This window comes from Eleutherodactylus coqui, chromosome 6 (genome assembly GCF_035609145.1).
Source record: "Eleutherodactylus coqui strain aEleCoq1 chromosome 6, aEleCoq1.hap1, whole genome shotgun sequence".
Lineage (NCBI taxonomy): Eukaryota > Metazoa > Chordata > Amphibia > Anura > Eleutherodactylidae > Eleutherodactylus > Eleutherodactylus coqui.
The window spans coordinates 89870830-89897159 of record NC_089842.1 but is presented as its reverse complement, the minus strand read 5'-3'; the positions used below and the strand labels follow the sequence as shown (position 1 = coordinate 89897159).

Genomic DNA, 26330 nt, shown 5'->3' with positions numbered 1-26330 from the left:
TATATACTGTATATATAATCAAATTAATATTTTTCCAGAAACTCCTCAAAGTACTGTATATGTAAATACAAGTGGTAGTCCTCCGCCACTGCAACTACAACATGGGAGGACCCTTCCAAGAACAGAGGTAGGTGCACACTCATCTGGACTTCTAGTTATTGATCGAACCACATTGAGCTGTTAATTAAAACAAATGTTTAGTGAACAACCGGATAATGGGCCAAATTTGTCAGTATGTGTCCCACAGCAACCAATCACAGAGCAGCATTCACTTTTTAAGAAATGATAGCTGAGCTCTGGTTGCTATAGACAACATGGACAGTTTTATTAAATGAGACCCATATTCTGTTTTTTCTTACATTTTTTTAAGCCTGCAAATTAAATTTTTACCACTCTGTAAAAAAATGATATCAATTACATACATGTACATCATCAGCGGGAGGTAATTCACACAATGTTGTTCATGTACATCATCATGGTTGGCACTAGAGATGAGCGAACACCAAAATGCTTGGGTGCTCGTTACTCGGCACGAAATTTTCGCAATGCTCGAGGGTTCGTTTCGAGTAACGAACCCCATTGAAGTCAATGGGCGACTGGAGCATTTTTGTATTTCGCCGATGCTCGCTAAGGTTTTCATGTGTGAAAATCTGGGCAATTCAAGAAAGTGATGGCAACGACACAGCAACGGATAGGGCAGGCGAGGGGCTACATGTTGGGCTGCATCTCAAGTTCCCAGGTCCCACTATTAAGCCACAATAGCGGCAAGAGTGCCCCCCCCCCCGCACTGTCAGCGTAAAGATCGTTCTCCTCTGGCACAGCTGTAACAGCTGTAGCAGAGAAGAACGATGTTTGCCCATTGAATTCAAATGAGCCAGCAATACAGCAGGTTCCACTGAATGCAATGGGCTGCCGGCGATCGCAGGATGAATGGTCGGGAAGGGGTTAAATATATAACCCCTTCCCTGCAATTCATCCAGAAATGTGTTACACTAAAAATATATACCGGCGTATAAGGCGACGGGGCGTATAAGACGACCCCCCAACTGTCACCTTATACGCCGGCAATACAGTGGAGCAAAAAATAAAAAGCATTACTTACTTCTTCAGATGATCTGCGCCGCTCCTGCAGACTGTCACTCCCTCCTGGTGTTTGCAGGCTCTTGCTCGCTCCTGGTCCACGGCAGACTAAAGCTTTCTCTACGAAAGGCTTGAAATCCCCGCCTCCAGAAACACAGCCAATCACAGCAATTCAATGACATCACTGTCATTGGCTGTGATTGGCTGAAGGCACGTGTGTTTCTGGAGGCGTGGATTTAAAGCCTTTCGTAGAGAAAGCTATAGTCTGCCGTGGACCAGGAGGGAGCAAGAGCCTACAAACACCAGGAAGGAGTGACAGTCTGCAGGAGCGCCGCAGATCGTCTGAAGAAGTGAGTAATGCTTTTTATTCTTTGCTCCACTGTATTGCCGGCGTATAAGGTGACAGTTGGGGGGTCGTCTAATACGCCCCGTCGCCTTATACGCCGGTATATATTTTTAGTGTAACACATTTCTGGATGAATTGCAGGGAAGGGGTTATATATTTAACCCCTTCCCGACCATTCATCCTGCGATCGCCGGCAGCCCATTGCATTCAGTGGAACCTGCTGTATTGCTGGTTCCATTGAATTCAATGGGCAAACATCGTTCTCCTCTGTCACAGCTGTTACAGCTGTGGCAGAAAAGAAGGATTTGTCTTCTATATGTTCTCAATGGGGTCGGCGCTGCTGCTGCCGGCCCCATTGAGCGCATATAGAGAAGATTTATGGCCTTTAGAAGGACCGTTGGGGTTCTTGAAGCCTACAATACACCTAACACTCTCCCTATAGCAGCTCCAACACGATAGCACTTTCCCTGAACTAATGTCAGAATGCATCCGTAGCGAGCCGCGGGAGGGGCAGATTACAATACTCGGGTGACACCTAATCTCCCCAGCCACTCACAGCAGGGGGTGGTATAGGGCTTGAACGTTGCAGGGGGAAGTTGTAATGCCTTCCCTGTCTTTCAATTGGCCAGAAAAGCGCGCTAACGTCTCACAGAGGAAAGTGAAAGTAACCCAAACACCGCGTGGTGCTCGTTAAGAGTAACGAGCATCCCGAACACCCTAATATTCGCCCGAGCATCAAGCTCGGACGAGTACGTTCGCTCATCTCTAGTTGGCACCAGTAACATCGTTGATGTGATTGACAAAAGTAGTCTTCAAATAATGTCAGGGATTGGAAAAAATGGGATTGGGACATATTTACTAGGTGTTTTCATGTTAGTCTAAGGGCTCTTTTAGGGCTTCTGCACACTTGCGTTTTTCTTGCGTGTTTTTTTTACGCGATATCGCTGTTTTCTTTTACGCGATTGTCAATGGGACCTTTTAATGTTAAAAACGCATCGCAAGTTGGTCCTTTCAATTTTTCTGTGATGCGTTTTTAACATTAGAAAGTCCCATTGACAATCGCGTTTTAAAAAAAACGCAGCGAAATTGTGTGAAAAACCGCGCAAGAAAAACGCAAGTGTGCAGGAGCCCTTAGGGCTCCCACCCACTGGCGATATTTTCTTTCTTGCGCTGCGAGAGCACGAGGAAAATCTCTCATCGCAGCGCAAGAAAGAGGCCAGTATAGAACCGGCATATCGCAAGTGCTTTCAATGGGGCTAGCGACAGCAGCGCTAGCCCCATTGAAAGCATAGGAAGAGTGCCGCGGACTTCTGCCACAGCTGTGACAGCTGTGGCAGGAATTTCTTTCATAATAGTGCTTAGCTATTGGCTGAGCGCTCAGCCAATGGCAGATAGCTATTCATTCATGAATAGCAATATCTTAGCTCTTAGCTATTCATTCATGAATAGCTATCTGTCATTGGCTGAGCACTCAGCCAATAGCTAAGCAGTAGCTGCTTTTGACTGAGCCCTCAGCCAATCTGCACAGCCCTTTCAGTAGGCGGGGATTTTTAAATCCCCGGCTGCTGAAAGTGCTGGACAGAAGTGCCGGGGAGCCAGCCGGAGGATGCGGCTGACAGCAGGAGAGGTGAGTAACTTTTTTTATTATTTTTTTAACCACTTTTTGATGATTATCGGGGAAGGGCTTATATTTCAAGCCCTTCTCCGATAATCATTCTGCGGGGCTTGTCAGAAACCACTGCTTTCAATGGGATAGCATGCCGCGGACTTCTGCCACAGCTGTGACAGAGGATTCCTTCATCCCCGCTGTCCCCGCGGGGATGAAGGACACTCCTGTCACAGCTGTGGCAGAAGTCTGCGGCTTTCTCCATATCTTTTCAATGGGGCTAGCGCTGCTGCCGCTGGCCCCATTGAAAAGACTGGAATGTCGCAGCGATATCCCAGCGATTTTGGGGTATCTGTGGCGTTTTTCTCGCACTGCGATGCGAGACTTTAACTTTAGAATCGCATCGCAGTGGAGAAAAAAACGCCAGTAGGTGGGAGCCCTTACACTGATTGTCACTGAATTGCGGGAATCAAAACGATAATCATTCAGTCTAAGTGCCTACACGATCTGACTGACAAACTATAATTCATATATCGTTTGGATCATGTAGGCATACAGTGCCTGTGTATTGTGAATGGAGAATGGCGGGCTGGAATGATCCCTAGCCTGCTCCTCCATTCACTGAGTGAGTGATGATTGCTCCTGTGTAAAAGCAAAGGAATGATCATTGCTGAGATAACTTTCGGGTGCATCTGTGCCTGACAGTCGTTCCATATAAAAGGGCCAAAACTAAAGAAGGTAAAGTGGTTAGCACTAAATTTGCCAAAAAATTCACATCTCTTAAAAAACCTGGTGCATTTTAAACTACGTCTCCTTTGGAGACTTCACTTGCATTTCTCACTACTCTTCATATTTGGAGCGTGATCGTAAATTTTACCACAAAAATGTTGCACACCATCATCAGAGGACCAAGTCAATGAATGGAAAGATCCAATGTTTACCTGGACCAGTTGACATGATGATCACACAGGTGCATGGATTTTAATGTCTCTTTAAGGTTTCCTAGCCATAATATCCATTTACCAACATTACTGATATTAGATAGGAAATAATTCAGTGCAGTCAAATTAACGCAGTTCTTCTTTTCTTCTTTCGAAATGAAGACATCGACAATTCCAGAATCAAATTATGAGGTAAATTCTTCTACTTTTGTAACTTGCAAGATTTTCAGATTAAATCACAGCTGTGTCAAGAAAATCCACTCACAGTGGTGTCACTATAGGGATCATAGTGGTCTCTGTTGCATTCAGGCCCCATACAAGGTTCGTAGCAGCGTTACTGTAGAGACTTGGACCTGTGTAGTTTTCAATAGCTGAGACTACACAGGCCCCATTTACTACAGTAACTCCTCCATGTCAGGTTGGGTCGTCTTCAGCTCCAGGCAACCTGCTGGTGTCATGACTCTGTTGTTGTATGTCTGGTGTCAATGGTGTCAGGGCCTTGTGCAGCACAGCCGACTGTCTGCTAGGAGTCAGGTGACAGCTGCGGCCAATCAGAAGCTACAACATCACCTACTGAACTCCTGTCATCGGTGCTCACATCTTGGGCACCATAATGCGGGAGTTTAGGCCATGACACTAGCCACAGCTGTCACCTGACTTCCAGCAGTGGAGGATGGGAATAGGACACCAGGAGCCTGTTGGCTGTGCCCTAAGGGAGTGAATACGGGTGAGTCTGCTTTATTTTTGTATTTTAACTCAAGCCCAACCCTAAACCACACAACCCATTTATTGAAATGCTCCAGTTCTACTCTATGTAACATTCTGGAATCGAGATACATAGTCCACATGCTGTCACCAATCAGCACAAGCAGAGTTCAGTACAAAGATATCTGCAGTATAAGATTTGTCCATTTGAAATGCAGCAAAAGAAGTTAAGAACTAAACTAAAGCTAAATACAATAATGTTGTAAGGAGTAAGTGGAAGGGCCGGGCAAACCAAAACAAAGAAAGGATTCTAAAATGCTAAGGACTAGGGCAATGAGTTAGCAAGAGCTGCCTAGCTAAAATCAATATCTTATTTGCCAGGGCTATCTCTTGGGATACAAGAGTTTCCAAGTTAGAATACTGACACTCTAAATTCTATACATTGCATACACTGACTGCAGATCTGGGAGAAGTGAGTGCAGGAAAGCAGATCTTGTGAAGACAGCTCCTCCTCCTAGATAATAAATAAATGTGCCATTTGCTATGGAAACAAAATACCTGACAACAAGCAGTGGTTTGCAGAGGGGCTGCACTCCAGCCTTGATTTTAAAGGGGTTCTGACACAAATAAGGTTTTTATGCTTTAGCAGCCATTGTTCCCTGGTTTGCCTAATGGACACAGGGAACCCCCGATTTTTGGCTGCTAAAGCATAAAAACCTAATACTTACCTTGTCTTCTGTTGCTGTTGTCCTCCGGAGGTCATCTCCCAGCAGGCTCTTCTTCCTCCGACGAGTCGCCCCCCTCCGGGAATCCGCGCATGCGCAGAAGACAGGTGCCCTCTGACAGGAGTCAGGACGGGCCGCCTCTCCACTGTGCACACGCAGAACAGAGAGTTCAGCCAGGACGGACGGGCCGCCCACAGCAAGCACTGCTTGTGACGTGCGGCCCGTCCAGTGACCTGGGGAGTGGATGACTGATGGAGCAGAGCCCGAAGAGGCCATTTTGACTGCTCCAGCTCTGCTTCCAGAATCTGCAAAGGAAGATACAAGATGGAGGAGACATCACTAATGATCGCCTGGCCAGGCAAGGTAAGTAAATTTTTTTTTTTTTCATGTTAGAACCCCTTTAAGTTATAAAAGAAAATAAAATTATGAAAGTGTACGTCTAAATTGATGAGACACACATAGGCTATTAAATGAGCATATGTTGTCTGAAAAGCTAGATGCGCTTTCAAACCGAAAAAAGATCCCGCAAATACAGCTTTATATCAACCAATTTCACAGTTAATTTCTAATTAAAGTATAAAATACTACAAATGAAACAGGCTGTGGTCTCACTCGATGTGGTCAAAGATTTTCACAGCATCCAGTGGAACTATATGGCAGGTTTCACACACTGTGTACCAGTTGTGGAATGCGCACCGAAATTCCGCATCTAAGAACAGTACAATGTTAGTGAGTGGGGTTTTAACTAACTATTTTCATTAGCAGCGCAAAAAAACTTCTGTGGATTTGAGTCACATTGCGGATTTTCAAATCTGCAATATTGTAATGATTTGTTTTGGGTTCAGAGCCTCTTGTTGTAACACAGGTAGACGGATAGCGTGGTCAGTAAAGCCAGAGGTCAGTAATGGTAGGCTTTATATGAAGTACAAAGTAGCAGGCAGGTAGCGTAGCCAGAGGAGGGCCAGAAGTCAGTAGCAGGTAGGTATCAGTTGCAGCACAAAGGAGCAGCTAGGTAGCAGAGTCAGAGGAAGGCCAGAGATCTAACAGGTAGATATCAGTTCATAGTGTGGAGTAGCAGGCAGGTGGTAGAGCTTGACTACTGGTTGGGAGCTCAATAATCATGCAAGGATGGGAGGTGCTAGGCTAGGTTATATAGGGTATCTAATCAGAAAGCAGAGTAGAACTAATCAAAGAAACAGGAGCAGGAATAAGGAATTTTCCAACAGACTGGATAGCTCAACAGATAGAGCTGCCACCTGGAACACAGGAGCTCCTGGGTTTGAGTTCTGACAAATATGCTGTGTTTTTAAATTCGCAACAAAATAATGTGTGAATTTTGGTGCAGTTTTACCGCATAATTTTTACTATAGCATATCCCTCCTTTATAAAATGGTCTCTTTGTGGTTCTTGGTTTATTTCTTGCACAATACTATTATGTTGAAAGCATGTTACTAAGTTTATTCAACAGCTATACCTCTTGTATTTTCAGCTTACAAAGTGGCATTAGGCAAGGCTGCCACAGTCTCCATTGTAATTTCCTTTGATGATGAAGTCTGTGGCTTTAGCTATTTGTAATCGCTCAAATAGAGGGCTTCAGATTTGCAGTGTTTGAACATAAAAATACAGTTATAAATATACAAGAAAATCAAGAACTAAACAGTTACAGTATATGCTGGGGATATTCTGCTACTTTAAAGTTAAGCTGACTACTTTCTTGGTAAAGAAAAAAAATAATTATTTGGTACATATTTTAGTATAAAAATTAAACTGAAAAAAATCTGTTATTTTTCCAGCAGACAAGTATATAGATAAACTTCTGGCAAAAGATGGTTTGACCTTAAAGCACATTAAAGTGATTTTGTCAAAATATGCAAGACTGAATATTATTCCACTTATTAAGAAATTTAGGGACAAAGTGAAACTAAGGAGACAACTACCTATATCTTGTAAGAGCAACTTTTGACTGGTTACTATCTAATTTTTCAAACATAGGTACACGTTAAAATTACAAAACCTGCGATACTCCCCTGTTCTCAACCCCGGCGATCCAGCGTTGCTGCCCCGCTGTTGTCCCAGTATTCGTTGCGGAACGGAAACCACCTGACCGCTGCAGCCAAGCAGCCAATAAGATGCTGTGAGCAGATATGCCAGGAGAGCAGCATCTGGTCGCTGTGGCCCCTGACTGACTGCAGTCGTTAGGTGGTTTCCATTCCACAACAAACACCGGGAAAACGGTGGTCCTGCAATGTTGGATGACCACGGCTGAGGACAGGTAAGTACCACTGATTTTGTTATTTTAACCTATGTGTACCTGTCATTACAAAATCATATAATGACTGGATAACCCCTTTAATAAAAATGGCATCCGTTCCTCAATTTCTTTATACTTTCACAACTCACTTATCCCTATTTCAATTTTTCCACTTTTGATTCCATAATAAGAGATATCATAAAGTGGGGAAAAAGACAAAAAATTAAATTAAAATCATTGAAACTTTATTTTGATTTCGAGAGGATTAGCACTTCCTAATTTTAAATCATTATAACAAACAGAAAAAAACCTTGGTGCTCCAGTATATTTGGGCAGATAGATAATAGGTGGAAGGCTGACTTACTTCGTAGGGGTGTCAGTGATGTTGACACCCCTAAAATCCTGGTAGGTGTGTAGAGAGTAAATTCTTGGGTTCTCAGAAGGCAATGTTTATTGGAACATGTATACAACGCGTTTCGGCTATGCAATAGCCTTTATCAAGCATAAAATGACAAGTACAATAAGCATATTTATATATATGACAATAAGAAAGAGAGTACCTTAAGGTGTGGGATCTGCATCTGTGTCAGAGCAAGCAGGGTTGTGAAGGTCCACCCCTTCCGGGTTACAGATTCAATCATGTGGAATGGGTCAGGGAGGAGTGGGGGGGAGAAAGAAAGGAGGACATATGGTTTACAAAATGATAATAAATGTTTGCTCAGGGGTGTTATATGGGTGTTCCACCTGTTGAATAGCAGGGGAACGCTGTGTTGTATAATGAAGCTATGATGTGATCATGGTGTAAAACGGAAGCAAGTGTAGGACCTGGTGGCATGGATATTGCTGATACAGATTTATTATCATTTTGTAAACCATATGTCCTCCTTTCTTCCCCCCCCCCCCCTCCCTGACCCATTCCACATGATTGAATCTGTAACCCGGAAGGGGTGGACCTTCACAACCCTGCTTGCTCTGACACAGATGCAGATCCCACACCTTAAGGTACTCTCTTTCTTATTGTCATATATATATATAAATATGCTTATTGTACTTGTCATTTTATGCTTGATAAAGGCTATTGCATAGCCGAAACGTGTTGTATACATGTTCCAATAAACATTGCCTTCTGAGAACCCAAGAATTTACTCTCTACACGCCGACCAGGATTTTAGGGGTGTCAACATCACTGACACCCCTACGAAGTAAGTCAGCCTTCCACCTATTATCTATCTGCCCAAATATACTGGAGCACCAAGGTTTTTTTCTGTTTGTTATATTGCTGTTTGCTGCCTCTGGTAATTTTTTGCCTAGAGCCACCTTGTGATGCTCTCCTTGTCCTTGGGATGTCCTCTGGGCCAGTAATTTGGAGCAACATTTGACCTTATCTGCTATTCAGGATCATTAGACGAACCGTGACCTCTTCTTAGGGTCCGGATACGTCTGGGGTGAGTTCTACCTTACTCCTCTCTTTTCCTCCACATTCTGCCATTTCCTCCACCCCTTATTGGAGCGCTAATCTCACATCCTTTTAATTTTAAATCATAATATTAGTAATATTATGCAAGTTGAGACATATCTGTACTTCTTTTTACCAAAGCATTCTCGTAATTACGGGACCTTTAATTGTTATATAGCCCTAGAGGGCAGTCTTTTGAAAAAGGGCTAGAAAACCAGTTAGGGCTTCTGCACACTTGCGTTTTTCTTGCGTGTTTTTTTCACGCGATATCACTGCGTTTTTTTTTCATGCGATTGTCAATGGGACTTTCTAATGTTAAAAACGCATTGCAAATTCGTGCGTTGCAATTTTTGTGCGATGTGTTTTTAACATTAGAAAGTCCCATTGACAATCGCATAAAAAAACACAGCGATATCGCGTGAAAAAAACGCACAAGAAAAACGCAAGTGTGCAGAAGCCCTTATGGTGCACATGATACAAATAATTTGGAATAAGGCTGTTTATTTTGAGGGTAAAAGGACCCGTCTTTTTAATTTGGCAATTATTCCCTTCACACCATCTCCTTCATTGCAGCGCTGAGGTTCTACATGAGGTCCCAGTTTGCCATGGTAGCCGAATGGCACCTCACAATCTCATTGTGTGGGGCCCATTTGGGATCCCACAAAACTGATTGGGAGATTTAAATGCCGCTGTCAGAATTGACAGTAGCATTTACAGTGGCACCTGCATTTTACTGGAGCGGAATCTGCTTCTGATTCCACTCCATATAAACTCTGAACCCACGGTATGTAAATGTGTTGTAAAGGAGTTAAAGGGGTTGTCCCGCGAAAGCAAGTGGGTCTACACACTTCTGTATAGCCATATTAATGCACTTTGTAATGTACATTGTGCATTAATTATGAGCCATACAGAAGTTATCAAAAGTTATTCACTTACCTGTTCCGTTGCTGGCGTCCTCGTCTCCATGGTTGCCGTCTAATTTTCGCCGTCTAATGGCCAAATTAGACGCGCTTGCGCAGTCCGGGTCTTCTCCTTTTCGCAATGGGGCTCCGTGTAGCTCCGCCCCGTCACGTGCCGATTCCAGCCAATCAGGAGGCTGGAATCGGCAATGGACCGCACAGAAGCCCTGCGGTCCACCGAGGGAGAAGATGCCGGCGGCCATCTTCAGCAGGTAAGTAAGAAGTCACCGGAGCGCGGGGATTCAGGTAAGCGCTGTCCGGTGTTCTTTTTTAACCCCTGCATCGGGGTTGTCTCGCGCCGAACGGGGGGGGGGGGGGGGGTTGAAAAAAAAACAACCCGTTTCGGCGCGGGACAACCCCTTTAATAGTACTTTTACACAGGATGACTGGCAGACTCTTTCACCGGGAGCCATTATTTCCCACTGAGTGGATGTAGAGCACGCCAGAGATTTCTTCTGGCCAGCCACCTCCATTCACAGTAAATATGCAGTTGTTCATAGATTAATGACTCCCTGTTGAAACAGGCGACAGGAAGGTAGATGGTAACAGGGGTTAAGGTATGGAACTGGCTTTGTTACTCCAATTGCCCTTGTTCATTTTCCAAGATCAGTGATATCATTTGATTATTTGAGTTTGATTCTTCTCTGTATAATTGAGAAACTATAATAATAACATATTTTTATATTTCTAATGCAGCAATTAATGTTCAAGGATGATGCACAATACCACACCCTGGTTACCACCTTCAGGAAATAAAAGTGGTGAGAACTTGTTGAGTCTCAAAGATCATCAGGACTAATATTACTCTACATTTTGTATAATATTTTACATAGACTATGTATTATTTCTCCCCAGGTTTCTGTAGAGCTTGGTCTTAATTTGCTGATTGATATGTCCAACCCTGTAGACCAAAAGTAGAAAATAATTGAAAACATCTAGATTGTAGGTCAGCCCAGAAATCAACTACTCCAATACACAGAGAAGGAAGAAAAAGATTATGCACCCACTAGTGACCTACAATTCACAGCTAGAGGTATTAAGGAAAACCGCAAAGAAACTCTATCATACCCTACACAAGGATGACCATTTGAAAATCCTATTTCTGGATCCTACCCTGCTATGTAAAAAGCAACCTCCAAATTTGAGGAACATTTTAATCAGGAGTGCATTGCCCTCTGACACACAAAAAGCAACCTATCCCTGTAATGTAAGGAGCTGCAAGACCTGCCCAAATGTATGGACCGTGGACAGGATACAAATCCCCAACACACAACAGGACTATAAGATCTCTGGGACATTCACATCTTCCACATCCAATGTTGTGTACCTGATACTGTGCAGTGAATGTCGGAGAAACAGAACAAAAGCTTAAAGTGAGGATGAGGTCTCACCGCCACACAATTAAAGAAAGAACGACTGAATTACCTGTTGCTGAGCATTTTTCTAGCCCCAGACACAATATAGAACATCACAGGAGGTGGTGAGTTTTCCTTCAATGGAAGTGTTCAAACAAAGGCTGGACAAATATCTGTCTGGGATGATTTAGTGAATCCCGCACTGAACAGGGGGTTGGACCCGATGACCCTGGAGGTTCCTTCCAACTCGACCGTTCTATGACTCTATGAAAGCTACTCAAAGAATTTTGGAATACAAGTTTATAACCATCTTTGACTCTCAACACAGGAATGAGCATTGCAAGTGGATTCATGCATCATTGGAGAATATGAGAAATCTATAGCAGGGATAACACACAGTCCTGGTGACCCCCTAACAATAATTTAGAGACCAAAGAACTTTCACATCCTTACCAGTGGACCAATTAAGTATCTACTGCTCTACTTATCCTGCTCTGGTATTGTTTTAAGTGCAAATTAATTAGTGTGCGTGTTCCATTAAGCTTGAAGAAGAACCCTAAGTTGGTTTGAAAGCTTGCTATAACATCATGGTTTTTTTGTTAGGCATTAAAAGATAGAAGATTACTTCGTTTCTCTTACTCAGAACAATCACATTTTGCTCTACTGGCTAACACAAGTTTTCTTTTTATTGTATTAAATACATCTCTGATTATAAAAATCTTTAATTATTATATGAAGTATTGTTTATCGTGCAGAATACTGCTTATTAACATACATATTTTTGTTTTATTATATATGCTGATTTTTTATGTTATTTTTTAATATCGACTTTTCTTATATTAGTTTCAGTATTAATTAATTCATATTTTTATATGTATCGTTTTTGCATGAAACCATTATGTCTTTGTCTAGTCTCTGAAATTCTTATCTGATTCCAATCCCTTTTTTATTCTTGTAATTGCACTTGTCTTTACTTTTATTCTTGTTGTATGAACTGATATAGCAGTTTGGGCTTAATGATGTCATATGCCCAGTAAACCTTGCGTACTTTGGGAACTTTACATGTATTGTCATTCACCTGCTTGGTAAGTGGTCTGAAGAAAGTGCCGATCCAGTGCAGAAACCTGTAACTCCAACAAAGTTTTCTTCTGCATTCCTGGACTGGATTTTCCTGGGCAGCAGCGCCTTATTACCTCCTTTTTTCCTTGCATAATTCTGAAGTTTCAGAGGTTGGCTTGTCCGTTCTGTCAGGAGGGGCTGCAGCTGCTTTATCGGCTTTCATACAGGTTGCACCATCCTAATATACATTAGCTGTGTATGGTGTGTACGACACACGCATGTAGCAGAGCTGTGTGTGTATGACATGCGCATGTAGCAGAGCTATGTGTGTGTGATGTGTGCGCCATTATGTAGCAGAGCTTTGTGTGGTGTGTGTGGCACACACATGTAGCAGAGCTGTGTGTTGTGTGTGTGACATGTGCATGTAGCAGAGCTGTGTGTGGTGTGTGTGACACATGTATGTAGTAGAGCTGTGTGCTGTGTGTGACTGTGTGTGGTGTGTGTGACACACGTATGTAGTAGAGCTGTGTGCTGTGTGTGACTAAGCGCTGCGGAATATGTTGGCGCTATACAAATAAAGATTATTATTATTATTATTATAGCAGAGTTGTATGTGTGTGACATGCATATGTAGCAGAGCTGTGTGGTGTGTGTGACACGTTCATGTAGCAGAGCTGTGTGTGGTGTGTGTGACATGCATATGTAGAAGAGCTGTGTGCAATGCACATGCAGCAGAGCTTTGTGCGGTTTGTTTGATGCGCATGTACCAGAGCTGTGGGGTGTGTGAGACGTGCACATGTAGCAGAACTGTGTGTGGTGTGTGTGTGACACATGCATGTAACAGAGCTGTGTGTGTGTGATACGCATGTAACAGAGCTGTGTGTGTGTGACACGCATATGTAGCACAGCTGTGTACGGTGTGTGTGACACGTGCATATAGCAGAGCTGTGTAGGGTGTGTGGGATGTGTGCATGTAGCAGAGCTGTGTGCTATGTGGGACATGCACATATAGCAGAGCTGTGCGTGTGTATGACATGCATGTAGCAGAGCTGGGTATGGTGTGTGAGACGCAAATGTAGCAGAGATTATATATTTTCAATTTATCCTATGGAGAAATGTAGTACTATATAGCAGTTATTCAAATGAATTGCTGTCTTTGTCCTACAAGGATGGCTCATGTCTGCCAGAATGAGATCTGCTTTTATACAGCACTTTTCAAATCTGTCTAATAGAGAGGGGGCCTGAGCAGGATACCCACCTTTTATGACACCCACATACTATAAGGCCTCGTTCATACAGTATGTAATTAATAAATTAATCTTAATCCGAGGTTGAGTCTTGGATTTTTGTCACTTAACTACATATGGATTGGTCCTATTTAATAGGGCTAATGAGCATGTTGCTTTCCCAACAAATATTCCACAAGGAATCCACATCAAGAATGGGCATGTCTTTTTTTTCTGCAGTGCAGATTTCAAATCCAGGCGTGGAAAAATGTACACCTTATGAACTAAAGCACAGATGCACATTGAACTCAATGAGATGCAAAAAGGATGAGGATACAGAAGTGGATTTCAATGTGGAATCATTGCTAAAATAACAGCTGTATGAATAGCACCTTTAAACAGTGGGGCTTTAAGTAGGGAACGCCTACCATGCCAGGCTCAAAGAAGTTATATTAGATGTCTCACATTTGCATGCAACTACATTACATTGCCATATCATTATCATTGGAGCATACAGTAGTCACATCTGAAGCAAAACATCAGTAAAATGAAGACAACTAATTTCACTGGTGTTTAGCCTAAGGCCTCATGAACACAGGGCAATGAGAACAGAAGCTTCTTAGGGGTCCTGCACAGTGCACAATGGGTACAGTCATTATAAAATAGAACTACTATCATCTGGTGTCCAAGTACAGCTCATCCTGGCACAGGAAGACAGCAGTATTTACAAGTAGGATTATACTATACTACTTGGAGGTGCAACTAAATAGTGTCAAAGCACATAAACTGTTACGTTTCAGAATGCAATAAGTGTATGTATTTCTTATCGGATTGGACTATTGGGCCTTATATAGAGGACTAAAGCTATGCTTTGTAGTGCCAGAATCAAGGATCAAAAGAGAAGTCAATAGGAAAAATAGCAATACTAAATTATGTTAATATAAAGACCTAGTTAGTCAACAGAAATAGAGTATAATGAGAATACAACACCCTGACTGCAGATATTTACTTGTCTAGATGAACCTTAAGAGGTTTGAGACTGTTTTGTAGATGTCAATAAGACTTATGATCAGTAATCTTTGTAACCTTTGTAATAGTAACCTTTGTATGATAACGCCTTCTTTATTTCTGTATAAAAACTGGCAATGTCTTCAATTAAACAGAATTCTCTGTGGGTTCTCATGAGAAGAGCATCTTGCTATAACACGAAAGTGCTTTGCGTTATTCATAGATACCGCTAGCAATCTTCTCATCATGGGTTTCCATATCTACCACTTTGGCACCCGACACCAAGGTAATCAGATCGGTATTGGTGTGGTCCGATAACAGCTTGGCGCCTGGAACAGGGCCCGAGTGACCAGAACCTCTGATCCAACTTACTCTTGAATGGACAGACAGCGCAGACTCATAATCAGGACAAAGCCGGCTACTAAGAAACCATTATTATCCCTCATTGTGTCTCGGTGCTTCTGTCTGCTCAAAGTTGGGTAGGTGCGCTCACTTACATTGAGTGGTTTACAAAGAACCCTGACAAATAAGCTGTCTCGTTGTCTAGGTTTGAATGAATGTGTAACCCAGTGTGTTTGAAGGCCATAATAGTATCAATAGGTTGGATAATTGTCCTAGTGTGAATATTCTATGATCTAAAGTTCCCTAATCTACTGGTAACATGTTCCGGATCCCTGACGAGGGACCAATGGTTTAGGTGGGTCCTGGCCTGTGAAACCTGAGTTTTAAGGGTCACGCAGCGGGAACACCTATATATGATTTAGGTGGGTCCTGCACTGTGAATCCTGAGATTTTAGGGTCACGCAACGGGGACACCTGTACTGTATGTTGTCTATAGGACATGTGTCTGACTTGTGATAAAACCTCTTGCCAGACGGGGTTACCCTCGCCTCTACAAAGGAGGAAAAAGGTTATTAAAAACCTGTATAGATTACCAAGGAAACATGGGTAACGGATGGTGGAAAGCCACCTCGGATGAGTCAGAATGGATAATGACCAAAAACATAGTAAGGATTAGGGAAGGTGAAGAGATAGCTAAAGAAGCAAGGCTTTGATGTCTATCATGAAACAAGACACCAGACTTGGGACCCTTAGTAACTGTCTGTGGTCAAATGCAATGATAGAATATAAAGGCAGTTATAAAGATGCTAAACTCCTGAAGGCAGCTGAAGGCTGGGACAGATGTGCCCGTCTGGTTGCTAAAGGAAAGATAGAAGAAAGAATTGAAAATGATGGTATCAGTAAGTACAAAATGAGAAAGACAATATCTAAAAATGCACCCCCGCCCTATACCCCACTAGTGGCTCCTATTGGGTTTGTCACCATTGTGGTCAACAAAACCCCAAGATATTATTAGTATCACTAATAAAATGCCAGATCCTGAGGAACAACCCATGGGGAGCTTGCCTACAGTTAGCAGGAGATTATGACTGTTGTTATAAAGACCTAGAATAGGTGGCCAGACATAAGGTTGATCCCTTCTTTCCCTTGATGATGGAGGAGTTTAATCCACCACCTGACCCTAAGGTGTCGGGTTTGGGGGCTACTTTCCTACAATATCTAAGAAACTGGGCTTCGAAGCATATGACAGAGTTAGGAAATACAATTTCTTGTCTAGGATTCTAGTGTGCATATCACTCGTTAGATTGAGCAGTTTGCACGATAACTGTGCCATGTGAATGTATCTAGTAAAAGACTAATCTTATCGATGATCGGTTCTTTCCTGTAGACTATAAAATCATTGTTGGTCTGCCGCTGCATTGCTCAGTTTAAACAGGCAGTCATGCATCTATGAACAACTGCCTGTTTACTGTAAATAAAGGTGGGCCACAAGGATCTCTGCCCGGCTCCGCCTCCATTCACAGGAGCGATGATAATCCTGTGTAAAAGCACAGGACCAATCATTGCTGGGATCATTGTTGAACACTTTAGTATTCATCCCATGTAAAAGGGGATTTGGACTGCAATTTCTATATACAGTGATACATACAAGTTGCAGAAGATAAACAATGCAATTTTTAAATTAAACCCTAATGCAACATGATTGTCAGCCCAAAATATATGCATTTAAGTGAAAACAAATTTTGCCCCCCAATGGTCTCCATAGTTTATGAGGGCCATGAGCTAATTGGTTCCTTGGTCCGTTAGGGCACACTTTAAAATTTTTAAGGAGTTGTCTTATACAACCATTGTCCATATATACTATTAGGGCATATGGATTTCCCCTTTAATTGATAAGCTCTGTTTATTATATTAACCTAGGTCTAGTGCTGTATATGATAGCAGCCTACGTGTTGTAAGGAGCCATGGCCTTTAATGCTTTAGAGCCCAGATCTGTCAGTCCACCACTAACAGGGTCCTGCAATGATGACTGGAACAAATGCACTGCGGCCTCTAACAAGTACTGTTTGTGTTGGTTCACCATTTGCAGAAGTGTATTCATGAGGAAACAGAATGGTTACACTTACTGAAACTATTACTGTCCAGATAGATGACACAATATGACTCAATCAGTTGCACCGAATATCCTGGGAGTATAACAATACCATAATCATAAGTAGCTAAACCAACAAATGTGCAATAGAGTTTGCCTCATTTCACAAATTACACAAGAAAAGTAATCTCACTGCGAAGGAGCTTGAGAAATAGAATATTGGCAAGATCTTATTTATTCAGTTTTTTTGTATTTTTCATGGATGTCCCTCGGTTTACAGTTCATGTAGCCATTCTATAAATTACTGGCCAAAGCATAATCACTTTCTCCAATTCCCCATTTATGTACCTTCATGTTTAAATTGGCCAAATTTATGCACAGCAAGGCCGGCTTCACATGGCGTTAAAATCATGCAAGATTTGTGCGTTGCGAGACACACAAATCTTACACAGATATGAACCCCATTCTTTTGAATAGTGTCATACTCCTGCGCTAATTTTTTCCTTCATGGCACCGCAATGCGATGCAATGCGAGAGGCAAATCGTGGCATGTTCTATTTTTCTGTGTGCTCCCGCCTCTCCGCCCATTGTTTTCAATAGGGCTGGCCCGATTGAAATCCATGGGAGAAGCTCCGCGATTCTCTGCCATGGCTGGCTGTGATAGAATCCCTGCATCCCCAAAGGGGCGTAACTAAAGGCTCAGGGGCCCTGATGCAAAAGGTGAGCTGGGGCCCCCCCTCTATCTGTATCTGTACCCGTACCCATACCTAAACCATGCTGCACAGAGGCATAACTTGAAGCTTCTGGGCCCCAATGCAAAACCTGTAACAGGGCCCCCAACTATAATGCTTTCTTCATAGTATTGGGCTCCGTATATGGAGAAGAGAGGCCTTATGGGCCCCCTAAGGCTCCTGGGCCAGGGTGCAACCGCATCCCCTGCACCCTCTATAGTTACGCCCCTGCTTCAGCTGCATCCCCTGCCACAACATATAACACTGCCTGCAGGTAGTGTTGGTGAAGAAGCAGGGGGAACTTGCAACCAGCTCCTAACACACCTGCTTTGAAACTCAGGTGTGGAAGTTGGCATGGGACCCCCACCTCAGCTCTACTGAAGTGGGAATCAGAGCTAAAGCCCACCAGAGGGACTAGGATTGTCCTCACAAGACACCCACACCACATTTGGCTCCATTGGAGTATACCTGCATGCAGCTAAATGAACCACAGCACCATCTAGTGGCCAAACTCCAAATCTATATTTACTCATCTCTCAGAACTAGAGATGAGCGAGCGTACTCATCCGAGCTTGATGCTCGGTCGAGTATTAGGGTACTCGAGATGCTCGCTACTCGAGGCGAGCACCACGCGATGTTCGAGTCAATTCCATTTCCTTCCCTGAAAGTTTTGCGCCATTTTCTGGCCAATAGAAATGCAGGGAAGGCATTACAACTTCCTCGTGTGACGTTTCAGCCCTATCCCACCCCCCTGCAGTAAGTGGCTGGCGAGATCAAGTGAAACCCGAGTATTTAAAGTGGGGCCGCCCGCGGCTCGCCACAGTCACACACTGGGAGAGATCAGGGACAGTGCTGGTGCCGCTATAGGGAAAGTTTTAGTGTAGGATCCTGTGTACAAGAACCCCAACGGTCCTTCTTAGGGCTACCTGTGACCGTGTGCATTTTACAGGTTGTCTGATGGGAGTTGTAGTCCATCACTATTGTACAGCTAGGCCTGTTTGTAGGACTAGGGCATGCAGTGTTGGCCGAAGCCCACCTGTATTTTATCTGATGTTAGCTCAGCTGTCCGGGGGATTGCAATGGGATTTATTTATGTACCGTCGGTGGCTTCCTAGGACCCACCCATGCTGTGGGTCCACACAGACTTCCCAGAGCGGAGTTGTACCTGCCTGCGACTATTAATTAAAAAAACCCAGTCTGATTCGGGCATGCAGTGTGGGCCGAAGCCAACCTGTATTTTATCTGATGTTACCGCAGCTATCCAGGGCACTGCATTGGGACAAACAAGAGGAGCGATACAGCACTAATGAGACGTGCACAGCTACGCTAGCATTGGAGTCCGCTGTAGGCCCGCGATTGCTGAGGGTTTGTGCAGAGGCCTATGTCCTGGGTGCAGTGAAAGTCCGCTTTCTGCTTACGATTGCTGAAGCTGTTGGCCGAGGCCTATGTCCGGGGGGAACTGCAACTGCACCAGGTTGGGGCTGTGGAGCTTTTTCCTGGCTAATCCAGTCATTGGAGCGGGGAAAGGAAAGGTAACTGATTTACTGAGCCCGTCGCAGATGAACTAGCATCGAAGTCCGCTTCATGCCCGTGTTTGCTGAGGGTGTGGGCTGAGGCCTATGTCCCGGGGGAAGTGCAAGTACGCCAGGTTGGGGCTGTGGAGCTTTTTCCTGCTAATCCAGTCATTGGAGCGGTGAAAGGAAAGCTAACTGATTTAATGAGCCCGTCGCAAATGAACTAGCATCGAAGTCCGCTTCATGCCTACGATTGCTGAAACTGTGGCCTGAGGCCTATGTCGTCGGCGCGGTGCAAGTCTGCCTTGTTTGGCTGCTCTGATTTATTTATTGTTCATGTCTTGGGTTTCCTAGGACCTACCTATGCTGTTGGTGCCCACTTAGTTCCCATCGCGGTGTTTCACCTGTCTGGCACAAAGACACTGACTGACTTGGGTAGGGGGCAGAGTGCAGATGGCTTTCCCCTTGTGGTGCCGATTGAGCTATGTGACACCTAGGCAGAATGAATACTGTGTGGGCACATGTATTCCCCATAGCTATGTAACTCATGCCCACGTTTGCAGCTCCTGACAGAGGTGGCACAGGATTGGAATGAAGATCGAATGTCAATTTCTCATCGATTCTCTACAGCATTGTGGGCTATCGCCCCGCCCCTTTTAAAGAGGGTCGCTGCCTGGCCCTGCCAACCCTCTGCAGTGTGTGCCTCCGGTTCCCCCTCATGGCAGACGCACCTATAAATAGACATGAGGGTGGTGTGGCTATGCGGCCAGCGTGTGGCGTGAGGGCAGCTGAAGGCTGCGCAGGGACACTTTTGTGTGCGCTGTGGACGCAGGGTTGTGCGGGGGGGGGGGGGGTTGGGCAGCATGTAACCCGGGAGAAGAGGCAGCGGTGTGTCCCGCAGGCAGTTTTTGTGCCTTGCTAATGAGGGTTTGTCCGCTGTAAAAATTGTTAGGGGGGGGCTCACTCTTGCCGCTATTGTGGCTTAATAGTGGGACCTGGGAACCTGAGATGAAGCCCAGCCCAGCATGTTCCCCCTCGCCTGCCCTATCCGTATCTTTGTCGTTTCCATCACTTTCGTAGGTTTTGAAGATTTTCACAAATGAAAACCTTAGCGGAGCATGACTTCAATGGGATTCATTACTCGAAACGAACTCTCGAGTATCGTGGAAAGTTCGACTCGAGCAACGAGCACCCGAGCATTTTGGTGCTCGCTCATCTCTACTCAGAACATATAAAATCTTCAATTAATTAAAAGGAAAAAAATAAATAAAAATAAATAAATAATAATTTCAACTCTACCCCACCAGATATAGAAATCTTTGGACCCATAAAGTAATTCCTCAAATAGAAGAATACAGTCGCTACCTTTTCCTCTGCAACAAGGACCCCTCAGCTATGACGGTGGCTTTCTCCATAAAACAACTGCTAGATAAGATTCCACCAATGTGAACAAAGACTTCCTTCCTTCCATCGTAGTGACATTAGAAAACAGATACAATGAGAAAAAATACTAAAAGTACCAACACGGACACAAGCAAAAATCCTAAAACACCAAATAGATCATCAGAAAGCGAAAAAATCATCAAAAGACTCTCGCCTGATTGCACAAAAATTACCAAAACAAAGATTACCACAGAAGAGGACAAAATTATACCCATGTCAGTCCTACCCTCAGACTTGGATAGTGAGTCGGAGGAAGAGGTGCATACATAAGATAACTCGGATCTGAGAAACTACATTAAAGCACTACCCACCAAAGAGTGCATAAGAGACCACTTTAAAGAATTTACTCAGACAATTAAAGAAGAAATCTCAAAGTTGAGAAAAGACGTCAAACAAATCTACTCAAGAGTTCAAACTCTAGAGGACACTTACACTCAAGTGGTGCACCACTCAGAGAGGGTGACGGAGATTCTCATTGACAAACAAAAAGAATCGTATTTCCAGAAACTACAAATTGATGACCTCGAAAATCGCTCAAGGGGAAACTACATACGAGTCAGGGGAATACCTGAATCTGTTTTGGATAAAGAAATACCAACAGTGCTATCAGCTATCTTCACATAGCTCCTGAATAAACCTGAGGACTTTGACCTGGGCATGGAGAGGGCTCATCCTGTCTTCAGACTGAGATCCATTAATGCAGATAAGCCAAGGGACATACTATGTTGCTTGCAAAGCTTCAAAATCAAGGAAGAGATCCTATACAAAGCTAGACTAGCCAAAAAGATAGAATATGCTGACAAAGAGTTTATGATATTCAAGACCTATACAGATTGACTCTTGACCTCAGAAGACAACTTCAACCTCTCACCAAAGTTTTAGGAGACAAAGCTATAGTCTATAAGTGGTTATTTCCTTTTGGCCTGGCGATATCTGGGGCTAACAGAACATGGACCATCAGAACTCCCGAGGATCTTTCCTATGTCTTATCCAAACTGGACCTTTACCACATTCAGATACCAGACTGGACTACTGCCGATGCTCTCTTGAACCTGCCTACCCTCCCACCCTGCGAGAACTGGTCATCAGTCACACAGCGCAAAGCCAAGAAATCCCGCACTCAAGACATGGGCTCAGTCAAATCCTCGGGAAGAGGACCCCCTAATGACAACACCTGAGCGCCACACCAGATACACGGCTAGATAGTGTTTGGGGGTGTTTCATCTTCCTTTCGGTCTCACTGTTTGCTTCCTTTTTTACTTGAATTTACCTGCCTCTGCTTTCCTTTAATCTTTTTATTTACAGAATTTACAGACTACGATGGAAGTCGCGAACCCCCTGTGCCTCCTCGCGTCCCCGCAACTCCTCTAATTCCTGCTCAATAATCTGGCTCCGGATAGGACTTCGTTCCCAAATCCGGTCCAACAGCAAAAGGTTATAATGTGTCTACTGTTCCTGGTCTAACAAAGACCAGCTACTATAGTTATGTTTTTCTTGTTTATTCTTATGTTTTGAATTTCGCTGACAGCTCTGTGGATACTATTTGCTCAAAAAATACTCCTTGTCAATTTATCTATGGCTGATATATACCTTGCCTCTTTTAATGTAAAAGGGATTAATATCCCACAAAAAAGGTCCCAAATACTACACTATCTAGAGAAACAGGGCGTGGATATTATCTTTCTCCAAGAAACCCACTTTAAGAAAAACTACACCCCACTCACCAAAAACAAATCTTTCACTAAATTGTTCAACGCCACCACGCCTCTGAAAAGACACAGAGGGGCAGCGATTGTTCTACATAAGAGAGTTTCTTTCCAAACATTAAATGTCTTAGCCGACCCGGAGGGCAGATTTATCTTTATCAAGGGCTTAATTGGGGATAGAGTATTTACTAGAGATGAGCGAACGTGTTCTTCCGAGCTTGATATTCGTGCGAATATTAGGGTGTTCGGGATGTTCGTTATTCGTAACGAACACCATGCGGTGTTCTGGTTATTTTCACTTCCTTCCCTGAGACGTTAGCGCGCTTTTCTGGCCAATTGAAAGACAGGGAAGGCATTACAACTTCCCCCTGTGACGTTCAAGCCCTATACCACCCCCCTGCTGTGAGTGGCTGGGAAGATCAGGTGTCACCCGAACATAAAAGTCGGCCCCTCCCGCGGTTCGCCTCAGATGCGGTGTGAGTTAGATGAGGGACAGTGCTGTTTGTACCGGAGCTGCTGTAGGGAAAGAATTGGTAGTTAGTGTAGGCTTCAAGACCCCCCAAAGGTCCTTATTAGGGCCACTGATAGCTGTGTGTTGGCTGCTGTTAGCAGTGGCAATTTTTTTTTTCTCAAAATCGCCTCTGCAGACCGTTGCACCTGGCATTAAGGACAGAAGTGCTGCATAGGCAGGGAGAGTGTTAGGAGTGAGTGTAGCCTTCAAGAACCTCAACGGTCCTTTCTAGGGCCATATTTATCCGTGTGCAGTACTGTCCAGGCTGCTGTTAGCTGTGCTGCATTTTTTTTTGCTTCTCAAAATCGCCTCTGCAGACCATTGCACCCTCCATTGATACTGCAGGGAAAGAATTGTATAGGCAGGGCGACAACACAGTTGTTATTCATTGAATATACGCAGTGCTGCCTTTTGGTGCCAAAAAACGGAAAATAATTAAATTTGTCCTGCCTCTGTCCGGCCTAACGCCGGTGGACACGTGTGAGCTGCGTCTGCAACCTGTAAAAATCAGACGCACCCAGCTACGCTTTACTGCTGGCTTCGCCATTTGCTTTCCTTAATTGGGAAAAAAATACCTGCTCTGCCAGAGTTATAATAACTCTGCTACCCTCACGTTCTGTGACACATAAGCAGGGACACAGCACAGTTATTAAACTTCTCATGTTCATTGAATATACGCAGTGCTGCCTTTTGGTGGAAAAAAACTGAAAACAAATCTATTTGTCCAGCCTCTGTCCGTCCTAAGGGCTGTGGACACGTGTGAGCTGCGTGAACAACATTGCTAAATCAGACGCACCCAGCTACGCTTTACTGCTGGCTTCGCCATTTGCTTTCCTTAATTGGGAAAAAAATACCTGCTCTGCCAGAGTTATAATAACTCTGCTACCCTCACGTTCTGTGACACATAAGCAGGGACACAGCACAGTTATTAAACTTCTCATGTTCATTGAATATACGCAGTGCTGCCTTTTGGTGGAAAAAAACTGAAAACAAATCTATTTGTCCAGCCTCTGTCCGTCCTAAGGGCTGTGGACACGTGTGAGCTGCGTGAACAACATTGCTAAATCAGACGCACCCAGCTACGCTTTACTGCTGGCTTCGCCATTTGCTTTCCTTAATTGGGAAAAAAATACCTGCTCTGCCAGAGTTATAATAACTCTGCTACCCTCACGTTCTGTGACACATAAGCAGGGACACAGCACAGTTATTAAACTTAGATAATTCATTCACTAGAGGCAGTGGGGCCTTTCGTTTTCCAAAAAGGGCAAAAATTATATTTGGCCTGCAGTCTTGCGCCAATTTATTTCCTGCCTGTGAAATCAAATCACTGGTAATACAGCATGCTGAGGGGTAGGGGTAGGCCTAGAGGACGTGGACGCGGCCGAGGACGCGGAGGGCCAAGTCAGGGTGTGGGCACAGCCCGAGCTCCTGATCCCGGTGTGTCGCAGCCGACTGCTGCGCGATTAGGAGAGAGGCACGTTTCTGGCGTCCCCACATTCATCGCCCAATTAATGGGTCCACGCGGGAGACGGTTATTAGAAAATGAGCAGTGTGAGCAGGTCCTGTCCTGGATGGCAGAAAGTGCTTCGAGCAACCTATCGTCTACCCGCAGTTCTGCGCCGTCCACTGCTGCCAATCCGAATCCTCTGTCTGCTGCTCCTCCTTCCTCCCAGCCTCCTCACTCCACTACAATAACACCTGCTCAGGAGCGGGAACACTCCCAGGAACTGTTCTCGGGCCCCTGCTTAGATTGGGCAGCAGCGGTTCCTCTCCCACCAGAGGAGTTTATCGTCACTGATGCCCAACCATTCGAAAGTTCCCGGGGTCCGGGGGAAGAGGCTGGGGACTTCCGCCAACTGTCTCAACAACTTTCTGTGGGTGAGGAGGACGATGACGATCAGACACAGTTGTCTTGCAGTGAGGTAGTAGTAAGGGCAGTAAGTCCGAGGGAGCAGCGCACAGAGGATTCGGAGGAAGAGCAGCAGGACGATGAGGTGACTGACCCCACCTGGTGTGCAACGCTTACTCAGGAGGACAGGTCTTCAGAGGGGGAGTCAAGGGCATCAGCAGGGCAGGTTGCAAGAGGCAGTGCGGTGGCCAGGGGTAGAGGCAGGGCCAGACCGAATAATCCACCAAGTGTTTCCCAAAGCGCCCCCTCGCGCCATGCCACCCTGCAGAGGCCGAGGTGCTCTAAGGTCTGGCAGTTTTTCACAGAGACGCCTGACGACCGACGAACAGTGGTGTGCAACCTTTGTCGCACAAAGCTCAGCCGGGGAGCCAACACCAACAGCCTCACCACCACCACCATGCGCAGACATATGATGGCCAAGCACCCCGCAAGGTGGGACGAAGGCCGTTCAGCGCCTCCGGTTTGCACCCCTGCCTCTCCCCCTGTGCCCCAACCTGCCACTGAGATGCAACCCCCCTCTCAGGACACAGGCACTACCGTCTCCTGGCCTGCACCCACACCCTCACCTCCGCTGTCCTCGGCCCCATCCAGCAGTGTAGTTCAGCGCACCGTCCAGCCGTCGCTTGCGCAACTGTTGGAGCGCAAGCGCAAGTACGCCGCCACACACCCGCACGCTCAAACGTTAACCGTCCGCATAGCAAAATTCATCAGCCTTGAGATGCTGCCGTATAGGGTTGTGGAAACGGAGTCCTTCAAAAGTATCATGGAGGCGGCGGCCCCGCGCTACTCAGTTCCCAGTCGCCACTACTTTTCCCGATGTGCCGTCCCAGCCCTGCACGACCACGTCTCCCGCAACATTGTACGCGCCCTCACCAACGCGGTTACTGCCACGGTCCACTTAACTACGGACACGTGGACAAGCACAGGCGGGCAGGGCCACTACATCTCCCTGACGGCACATTGGGTGAATTTAGTGGAGGCTGGGACAGAGTCAGAGCCTGGGACCGCTCACGTCCTACCCACCCCCAGAATTGCGGGCCCCAGCTCGGTGGTGGTATCTGCGGAGGTGTATGCTTCCTCCACTAAAGCACCCTCCTCCTCCTCCTCCTCCTCCTCTGTCTCGCAATCAAGATGTGTTAGCAGCAGCATGTCGCCAGCAGTCGGTGTCGCGCGGTGTGGCAGCACAGCGGTGGGCAAGCGTCAGCAGGCCGTGCTGAAACTACTCAGCTTAGGCGATAAGAGGCACACGGCCCACGAACTGCTGCAGGGTCTGACACAGCAGACCGACCGCTGGCTTGCGCCGCTGAGCCTCCAACCGGGCATGGTCGTGTGTGACAACGGCCGTAACCTGGTGGCGGCTCTGCA

General features: G+C 45.1%; 1 protein-coding gene across 1 annotated transcript in view; it reads left to right on the top strand.

The window, feature by feature from the left end:
• The window catches only part of LOC136632356 (V-set and immunoglobulin domain-containing protein 10-like 2), a 119514-nt gene extending 104594 nt beyond the window's left edge, over positions 1-14920 (top strand). Inside the window, exons 4-7 of the mRNA XM_066607164.1 lie at positions 39-127; positions 4136-4165; positions 10766-10830; positions 10925-14920. Of these exons, the coding sequence (XP_066463261.1) occupies positions 39-127; positions 4136-4165; positions 10766-10825 (179 nt within the window). The 3' untranslated portion in view covers positions 10826-10830; positions 10925-14920. The remainder of the gene's footprint in view (positions 1-38; positions 128-4135; positions 4166-10765; positions 10831-10924) is intronic.
• Positions 14921-26330: the final 11410 nt, after the last annotated feature.